We start from the raw sequence: 10899 nt of genomic DNA on the forward strand, positions 1-10899 counted from the left end.
CTAGTTCCCTATTTACGTATTTATTCTGAAAAAATATTACTTCGGATTTGAATCCTGTCGGTTGTTTTACTCGATACGAGTACATAAAATATCGTACCCAATACGTCATTTTTATATTCAGTGAACGGTACACGTTACATTTCAAGTATTAAACTGTTTTCACAGAACCGCTACAGCACGTGGTAAAGCCGAACAAGCGGATGCAGCCGCAGACCAAGCAAAAGAAGACTGTGATATAGCGCAAATGACTGCGAAGCAATTCGCACCAGATTTCAAACATCCTGGTTTCGACCGAATAGGATTAAGAGAAAAATACAGACAAAAGGCTTACGACGCACAAGTTGCACCACCCGTACCGCAAGAATCTGAAAAGATCTTGGACGGAAAGAGCATTCCAAATCATATCCCTCCGACGCACTCACAGCTTCCACAAACAAACGCCGTACCGAACGCAATGCCCAGAAGACTTTCTACGCAATATCCTAAAACTACTGGTAATCAACCAGTTGACCCACGACTTGCAAACAGTTCAAATTACAATTCAGATAACAGAAATCTTGGACCACCACACGACCCATACCATTCCTCTCAACAAGATTCATGGCCTACAAATTCACAGTCATATATTCCGGACACACACAAACAGTATGTACAAAATGAACAAATGAATACTTACGGTACCGGTTCTCCAGGTGTACCACCAAACCCATCTGCTCCATATCGTCAGAACAGGCAAGATTCAATATCTCAACAACAAAGTTATGATCAGAGCGGTCAACCATTTACGAATCAAGGTCGGAGATTGTCGTCAGCAGTTAGAGCCACGGCAAACCAACGACCACAACAGGATTGGAACGCTCAACCCCAACCTCAACAAGCAACAAGGCGCCAGAGCGTTCTCGGTCAACCTACGTATGACACGCAAGCTAATACCTACGTTGACGGGCGCACCGAATTTCGCTCGGGAACGGTACACTCTGAAGGTGCCTTGCTGGATAACAAGCAACCTGGACCAACAGAACCGCAAAACTATCGGCAAAACTATGACCAAGATAATAATATGTATAGACAGACAACGCAACCAGATCAAGCATATAGACAAGGAACGGTCGACAATCAAGCTTATCGTCAAACACATCCCTCTGAACAGGACGCTATTAATGGAGCACGGGATAACCGACAACCAGGAACACGTCCTTCAATCGATTACTTTGATCACTATAAAAGACCTCCAAGCCGAGACTCTAGTGTGGATCGATACGGCAGACGATCTCGACAGCCTTCGGTTGATGCTACCGCACCGAATCCAAGTTCACGTAGTTGTTCAATTGCCCCACAAACGATATCACGACCTCCGTCAAGGGCAGCTACACCAGCAGGTAACGGTCATTTAGCGTCCGGCCGTGGTTCGATTTCAAGAGCCAGTTCTAGAGAGCATCACGCTTTTGAAGATTCGCTCTTAAGAAAACGAACACTCGGCCAGGAAATATCTCCTTCTCCGTACCAACCAAAAAGGACGGAAAGCTTATACGTAGCACCAAATCCTACTCCACCACCACCCATTCAACGAGCAGCAGGAGGAGGAGGAGGTCGCAAAGTAAGTAATTTTAGTATTTAATCTTTATTTGTATAACATTTAAAATCGATGATCAATTATAATAATTATTAGTTCTAATAAGCGCACAAGAATAGATAATATTTAACTAATAAAGCAATAATTCGTTGTAATTCACTGGTCATTGTTTATAAAATATAAAATAATGAAACGACTAGCCTTCGGTCCTAATGACAAGAGCCCATAGATAATACAACATGAACGAACGAAAATATGTAGAAGAACAAGGCCAAGGAATTCACGAAATGTCACGTGCATGACGAATACTTTATTTTTATCGCACTATTCGCTCGCAATACGCGCTTATGAACCGATTGGAATAGACAGGGGCAGCACTAATTACACTAACCGATCAGGTATCAATCATCAGGTTGGTTTTTGAAGTATTAATGTTTAGGAACAAACTGGGATGTTTTCTCGTGAGCGTCATAAAATGTAACTAAGTGATTCACCGGAAGTTGAGCAACAGCCATTTTTGAGTATAACACTAGCGTACTTTGATTGTCAAACTGCATTTACTGGTGGTAGGGTGTAGTTATAGCTGCCGCGAAGTACACATGCGTTCCAGCCTGAAGGGCAAGAAGTCGTACAAAAAGAGAAAAAAACAATTGAGTCTTCGACTGCATGTGTAAAAGCGGGTTTTTTATTGCTTAAATGGGCGGACGACCTTATGGCTCACCTGATATTCAGTGGTTATCAGAACCATGAACGTCTAGAATATAAATGCCGTCACCCACCTTGAGACCTCTCAGTTTTTATACTACAACGGCTGCTCCACCCTTCAAACCAAAACGCATTACTGCTTTATGGCAAAAATAGGCAGGATGATGGTACCAATCCGTGCGGACTGATAAGACGTCTTACCACGCCAGTAATTACGCAAATTATAATTTTGTGGATTTGATTTTTACTACACGATGCTTTCCTTCAACGTGCAAGTCATTCGTGATCATATGTTAAGCGCGTATTTCATTACAAAAATTAGTACCTGTCTACGGGATTCGAACACCAGCACAGTTGCATCGCTTGATACGTTGCACCGCGCGTCTTATCCTTCAGGCCCCGATAACCTCACACGTACGACGGGTTGCGGTATTAACATTGTGGGCTCCGGGAACTAGTTTACATCAGTGAGCCGTAGGCTCGTCCACCTATTTAAGCAATAAAAAAAATGTACTTAGATGGTAAGCGCAAGTAAATACACCACAATAAGTATTCACGTTGTGACATAATTAATTAAAAAAATTTGTACCTACTCAAACTTTCAATGGTAAATTTAAAATATATTTTTTTCATTAATTATTTTTATACACATAATTATTAAAGTCTAGGATTTTCGTCAGCTTTCGCGGCCATATACACAATCAAAACCACTTTAATAGTTTATTCTAGCGTTTTTTTTTCAAATTATTTCCGACGTTTCGATAACTTTCGCCTTTTTTGTCACCATTTAAATATTGTGCACGCTAAATAAAATAATAAAATAGATAACAATTAGCATATAGATGGTAGGTAGCACGGATCTTACCGATCATACCGCACTCGTGGCACAGAGGTATCATACGTATCTCACAGTCGAAAGGCCAGCTGAACCGTATGTATGATATGTATAACATAGTAGGCATAGTATGCAGTAACATATTACTGCCGTAACGAAGTTGTCGTTGGCTCTTCTGGTGTTAAGCGGCTACACCAAATCAATAGCTAGCAAAACTGAGCTGAAAACTTTAGCCCTGGTCACGAAGTACGTCCAAATTCTTGGTTGGCAGTCATTTAAAGATTTATTAACGTCGTAAACATCAAGGCCAATCATTGCATTTAAAATGCTTGCGCATCGATTAGCTTATGACGATGATAAAAAAAAATTAATAACATCTCCGATCCACTCCTCTCGTTTCGAATCGAAAACCTTTTTTTTTTTATTTGAAGCCGGTTCAAAATCAAAATGACATAATTCATTTATGCATTGAAAAAAAAAACATTCAAGAATATTTTTTTCCACCGACACATAGTTTTGAATGACGAAATATAATGTGGATAATATTATGTTGTAGTTTGTAGGCGTACACTGTCGCGAGAGCGGGAGAGTAGCATAGCAGCCGGCCAGCGCTGAGCCCGGTCTATTTCTAAATCGAGACAGTCACTCGCAGCGGCTTTCCGCGTACCATCTCCTCGCTATATATAAACCAAAAAAGAATACATTACAAAGTACAAAAAAACTAACAACAATTTTTTTTAATAAATATTCAACTAATTAAGTACGCGGTACATAAAATGTCTAAACACTAAATGTAAGCTCCTGAACGATTCGCAATGTGACCTAAAGACATTGAACAAAGTTTGTGAAAATTATAAGTTTGAAATATTAGAAAAGATGTGGTATCAAGAGGTAGAAGACGAAGATGAGGACCTTATGTGTTCGCCGGCGATCCTCGCTCGACGTGCCTCCGAAAGCTGGATAAATGTACCTCCAGTTGAGGTAACTTACTACTACTACCTTTTGATCATTTCGGATTCAGAACGTGTCTAAATGTGCATGAAAAATAAAAATAATTTAAGTAACATTATTAAAATGTCTATTGAACCCATTTATATAACCCTAATATTGGTTCAAAGTGCATCAAAAAAGTGTCCGCTTCGGAGTAAGATTTTAAATACATACATAAGTATATTGATTTACTCGGTAATGCAGTAGTTAGTGCGCGTCACTACTGAGCCTATAGTCGGATTTTTTATTAGACGAAGTAAACTGACGTTTACTGTGTTGTCAGTTTTTGATGAAATAAAAATAGTGTTGTGACAAAGTGAACGATTGAAAAAACTCCTGAATTAATGAAATTGCCTCGATTATCTAGTGAATAGTTAGTGTGCCGAACTGCCGATATCGGGCACGGGGTTCGAATTTTAGCCGTGCTTTGTACATACCAACGAGTTTTCGACGAAACATTATGTTCCTATGGTATCTACCTGTACTGAATACCGAGTGTTTTAAACATTAAGAAAAACATTGCGAGGAAGCTTGTAAGACTGTCCTATTTCCAATGCATCATATAGTTGAAACTATAGATGCATAAAATATAACAATTATAGGTACATAGGTAATGAAAATAAAAAAAACTGATTGTAGTTACATACTACTAGTAACATATTATTATATTGGATCACTTTAATACAATTTTATTGTAAAATATAAATAATATTCTTTTATAGTTTGAAATTAATGAGTAACTCTTCACACTCATTGTTCATTTATGTGATTGAACGAGAACTGAACGCATCACTATTACTTTAAATATAGCAACATTATTTCACAAAGTGACATTAGCTACTGTCAGCTGGCTTCGTCTAATTAAAAATCCGACTATAGGGTATTGGGTTCGATTAACTTCGAACAAACAATCTTATAAGAAACATGTTTTTTTGATCTCTAAATATATATAGGCATATATATCTAAATATATTTAAATGTATATGAGTATGTATGTATGTATATCAGTCTCGGGTTCCCATTTTACACGAATTGCTTCTTTGCGGCCATAATTTAATTTATTTTAAGAAAACCCTAAATCATATCACATTCATATAATATACATACATACATATATTATTATGAGCTTACGTAAAATTTTAAAAGAAGGTATTTAGATTTAGTTGTTTTATGGATTCTAAGAATAAATTACGTTAGAATCGTTTGAAAAGTACGAATAAACAATAATTAATGATGACAGTCCATCAATTTATAATTAAGGAATAATTTTTTTTGCATATAGTACAAGTGTTTCGATTATTATTTTCAGATAGTTCTAAAAAAATACACGGAAACTTCTACTTGGGGTTTTAAAACGACATTTTTAAATGTTTCTAAAATAAAAAATATATTTATGTGTTCTCACTTCTCTTAACTTTCCAAGTATCGGGTGAAAACGTGGCTAGAAAAATATATAAACAATGTGGGAATGCGGTAGCGCCCTAAATAAAAACAAAACTTTTACTACTCATTAGATTACTTATAGATACGATAAATCTATACTAATAATATTATAAAGAGGAAAGATTTGTTTGTTTGTTTGTTTCGAATAGGCTCCGAAACTACTGGACCGATTTGAAAAATTCTTTTTCCATTAGAAGCCGACATTGTCCCTAATGAACATAGGCTACTTTTTTTAAATTTTTTTTTTTTTTTGTTTCATGTGTGTTTTAATGTTTCCGAAGCGAAGCGAGGGCGGGTCGCTAGTGAATAATAAAATCAAACAAAACAAGATTTTTTTAAACAATGTTTGTAATCATAATATAAAAGGTAACCAAAGTTGAACAATAACATTTCATACTTAAAATAGTTAAACTTAATCGCTAAGTTTCGTAGGTAGTATTTTCATAAAAATAGGTGAATGACCTCGTCGAAATTTACAGCACGTAAAAAATCATGACGTAAATCATAACATTAGAATATTTCCTTGGGTTCAACTTCCCACGGCCTTTTCCCGCGAGATGGACAGCTACTTTCCGGAACAGTAAAATTATTTCATAATAAAGGGAAAAATATTAGATTCTTATACGCCATAATTTTTTTATGAACAATACTGTACAATACTATAAGTGTTAAGACAAAGCTTAAACATTAACCGGATATGATCGTAGCCCCATCAACACGTTTTTATTGCTCTGTAATTTTCAGTTTCTATGTCGACTTATAACAACGAAAACAGAAATGTGTAGTTAAAGTTTCCTGTTTATTCAAAGACTTGTTCATTTAGATTTAAAACTGTTTCACGCATGTGTGAAACAAAAACAAAACTAGGTAGGTATATAGCATGAGCTACAATGAACGATCATTAACGAATACATAAGAACTTAGTTTACTTTTAATAAATTACTAGATGATGACCGAGCTTTGCTCGGCTTTTTTTTTATAACGCCATCTTGTTGTGTCTTTAAAGAAGTAAAAATAGTATTATTATTCAGAGTCATAAAGTTGACTATCGATAAAGTTGATTATTGAAAACACGAATAAAACAACATTTTCTGAAAATAAATCGTAGCTAGATCGATTTATCGCCCCCGAAATCCCCTGTATACTAAATTTTATGAAAATCGTTGGAGCCGTTTCCGAGATCAAGATTATATATACATATATACAAGAATTGCTCGTTTAAAGGTATAAAGATAATAAAGCTAATGTCTGTTGTGATATAATCAATTTAGCAATTATTTTTCAATTATTATACATATAATCTGTAACAAATTCAAAATTCACTTCCATTGTATTATATGTCGTCATCATCATATACTGAGTAGGTACATGTTTGCAAAGACCCACAATAAGATTAAAACTTAGTATACGTATACGTATAGTATATGTAAAAAATCTATATACTTATATAAAGGTTAAAACATCATACTTACTTGTGTTAGTTTTTACTAGTTAACTTAATCCAACGTAACTATCGTTCATAATAATTATATGAAATACGTCCATTTGCTAGAATATGTAAGTCGGGCTCCGCCTTTCGTATGTTAATGGTGCTAAAACAAAAACCAATCCAGAAGCTATCAAAAACTATATAAAATCTGCTGGTTCCATGCTCGAACATAATATAACACATACATACATAAATCATAAAGAAGAAAATTAAATAACCTACACAAATAAGTTACGGAATTAAAAATCAATTGTGGCCGGGATCAGGAGCATATATTTTGGGGCTAATTCATCCAGCTCTGAAGAAAATAAGATGATCATAAACCGCGTACTTAATACATGCGAAATTATATTGACAGATGCTGAGCACGCCGCAGACGCTTCAACGCAAGAAGTCTCTCCCGGATGTAGCGAGTATGCCGCGGGCGGCGGAGACCGGTATGTCCCGCGAAGAGGTATCGGCGCTAGGATCCGCGAGACGCGAGGAAGTGCGCCGCATGCACGAGGAATCGGAAAAACTGAGGGCCAATCCTCTACTCTACTTGGTCAGTCCGCAAGTCAAGGTATGAAATAAAAAGGGAAAGTTTTAGAGAAAAAGTATTTTATTTGGTATATTATTTTATTGGTATATTTTACTGGTGGTAGGACCTCTTGTGAGTCCGCACGGGTAGCTACCACCGCCCTACCTATTTCAGCCGTGAAGCAGTAATGCGTTTCGGTTTGAAGGGTGAGGCAGCCGTTGTAACTATACTTGAGACCTTAGAACTTATACCTCAAGGTGGGTGGTTGTAGATGTCTATGGGCACCAATTATCACTTAACACCAGGTGGGCTGTGAGCTCGTCCACCCATTTAAGCAATAAAAAAAAAATGCCACAATTTTTTTTTCAATATTATTTGCGTAGTTGGGTGAACGAAGCCTACGACTTTCTTAGCATTAAGATACTACCGGAACCCATAGGCAACTAAACTTATATGCAGGCTTCGAAACGTGATGATGTAGATGTAGAAGATTTAGCTTCGATTGTTTTATTGCTGCTGTTCCAGTATTCAAAGCGAAATCCATGACAGCTTCACGAACAGAACAGAAATAGGTAGGATGGTGGCACTGCACTTGTGATCTTGCAATACGCCCAACCATCAGTAAACTAATTAGAGTAGTAAAAATAGTGAGATAATTTGCAAAATATAATACTCCTTCATTCTCATTACAGTCACAAAAATACATCTATGAAGGCAGTTAAATATCGGTTGACTACAGGATCTTTTGTCCCGTGCCTCACAGCCATAGTTCACAAAAGCTCTGACTCCATAGTTATGTGGATGGATATCCACAGCCAAAGTGTAGTGACTTGCTACAGGCCCCATCGTTTCCCTGCTAATACCGAAGGCGATCTTAGCCTTGTGAGATATATACTCAATACATGAGTTCCAAGTCAACGTTAAATCTGCAGCATTTATAATTATTGTTTTTTGGAAGACCCAACTCATGACCTACCAAAAGTTAGATAATTGACGTTAAGATATTTGACCTGGAGACAGCCATAGCTCACTGAAAAGACTGAGCAGCGTTAGCTTTCCCAATATATGTTTGGGGTAAACGGAACTGGGGCAATCTTACTCTGAAAGCTTGCATTTGATCCTACACATTCTCCGGAAAAGTTCCTACGATTTGACCGCGTACACTGTAATCAAAATAGTTGCTGTCTTGTTTACAGTACAATAAATCACCACCCACTCTGACATTGAACTTGGTAAAATTCTATCTACATCAAAGTAAATATTTACAAAACATAAAATTTAAAGCGTACACCTTTTTACCAATTTACAACACTGTAAATTCATACTTCACCAAAAATTACGAATATTTTTCTTTCTCTATTTTCGTTTCGTAATCCAGAGCAACGAAAATACAGTACATAACCAGAATATCTCTGTTAGTAACTAATTTACATTTACGTAAACTCTTTGTTCGTCAACGGTAACGAAAAATTGAATACCGCTCGCTACTTTTGTTCTTCGAATTATATCAGAGCAGAAAATATACAACACTTAAAAACGCTTCTACTTTTTTTTAACTGATTGAACCTGGTCGATAATTAATTTTAAATAAATTTGTTTCCCGACAAAATTCTCAATTATGTAATTGTAATTTATTTTCATACATATTTCTATATTTTAGGACTGGTTCTCCCGACAGCAACTGGTTATCCTTGTACTGTTTATCAATATCTCTCTGGGCATCATGTTCTTCAAGCTGCTCACGTAGCGTCGGCGGGTGGCGCCCTAGGGCGCCTGGTCAATTTCTTCACAAATCACTTCTGCCCTTCAGGGTAAAAAACCGTAAATTAATTATTGTAAATAATTGTTATTGTAAAACAATTTTTCCAATCCGTTACTGTAACACAACATGTAATATCTTAATATAATTATGTAATGTGAACAAAATTATCAAAAGAATCCTTTTTTTCATCTAGGACTTATTTTGTTTACCAGTGACTTTTGTTTACCGTTGTGTAAGTGTGTTTTGAATTGAATAAAAGTAGTGTTACACTCCTATCCTGCAAGGTATCGGCAATATGCAGATTTATGAGAGAGTGCATGGAACAATAATGTGCCCCAGGACGAAACTACGGATTTGTGAGAGTTACGTGGACCTACAAATTGTAGGTTAATGTTATCGTTAATTTCATTGTGTACATTTGAATTACTGAAACCCTATAGAAAGTATTTTAACATTTTTATCCTGAACTGCTATTTGTTAATTTTTTATTTAAGAGAAATCAAATTAATTACGTTGCTCTATTTATCGTTGCCTTCGACAAAACCCTTTATGTTAGGTACTTATATCAATTTTGTTTTCATTTTGTTATTTAGTTCAATTTCATGTTATCCAATTTGTAAAACGTTAAAGTGTCTTTGGAAAATACAATTTAAGTTGAGAAAGCAAAGACAAAATCAGATACAAGTAAACAGCAAGGATTCTAAAATTGTTTTAGAGTCTTGTTCCAAGTGGTGTTTAATATGTTGTTAACTGTAGCATATTTGAAAATTAAGGTTTATATTACGGTAAGTGATGGAAGTGAGCACAAACTCATGATATTTAATGAATGATACGCATAACATATTCAATGATTCTTGTAAATTCATCAAACAAAATATTCAATTATTTCATTTTGTAAAGTAGTAAATTAAATTTACGTAACTACAAGTAAAACTCTATATAATATTATATTGCTTGCAAGATGCAAATTAAGCATGTGCATTATTTTCCTATTCTAGAAAATATATAGTACCAAGTTTTTATACAAAGTTTCTATTATTTTTTACCTCAGAAGTCAATTTTCGCGAAATTAATATACATATATATAAAAATATGTTGTTCTTTAATATTGAATTATATATATATTGTCTATTTAATCGAATTTGGCATGGCAAGCGTGCGAATGAGACTGTTGATACGTAATTTTGTTATACGTATATTCTGAAACAGAAGTTACCAAAACGTACTTGTTGAAAGTTTAACATTTGAATATTAATGTTTACCAAAACAATCGTCACAGTTTCATTACCATGTAAAAATGTAAGTTTTATGTGTAAGGATTTCATTACTTGTATCAATTTTATCTACGTTTCACAAATAAAATATTTTAACAAAATCAATTGAGTTTTTTTTTTTTATTTCGAGCTCACAGAAGACGTTTGAGAACACATGTTTACGACGAAACTTAGAAGTAAAGTTTGCGTTTTTTCTTCTTGTCTATTATCCGGTAGCGTGGGACTTTGCTAGTACCAGCCCTAACAAGAGCAGTGCTTCGCATTATCTACCACCGGATCTAAATCGCGACCCACGGAGAAGATCCGGC

At 35.6% G+C, this 10899-nt stretch overlaps 1 protein-coding gene across 3 annotated transcripts in view; it reads left to right on the forward strand.

Moving 5' to 3' along the window:
* The window catches only part of LOC114248333 (uncharacterized), a 32154-nt gene extending 21458 nt beyond the window's left edge, over positions 1-10696 (forward strand). For 2 of the 3 annotated variants that reach the window (XM_028181542.2, XM_028181539.2), the window contains 3 exons: positions 166-1597; positions 7394-7597; positions 9216-10696. In XM_028181542.2, the coding sequence (XP_028037343.2) occupies positions 166-1597; positions 7394-7597; positions 9216-9302 (1723 nt within the window). In that variant the 3' untranslated portion in view covers positions 9303-10696. Of the gene's footprint in view, positions 1-165; positions 1598-3683; positions 4095-7393; positions 7598-9215 lie in introns of those variants that run through there. The other variant, XM_028181543.2, reaches the window with a different exon arrangement.
* Positions 10697-10899: the final 203 nt, after the last annotated feature.

Source organism: Bombyx mandarina, chromosome 04, assembly GCF_030267445.1.
Source record: "Bombyx mandarina strain Sakado chromosome 04, ASM3026744v2".
NCBI classification, from domain to species: Eukaryota; Metazoa; Arthropoda; class Insecta; order Lepidoptera; family Bombycidae; genus Bombyx; species Bombyx mandarina.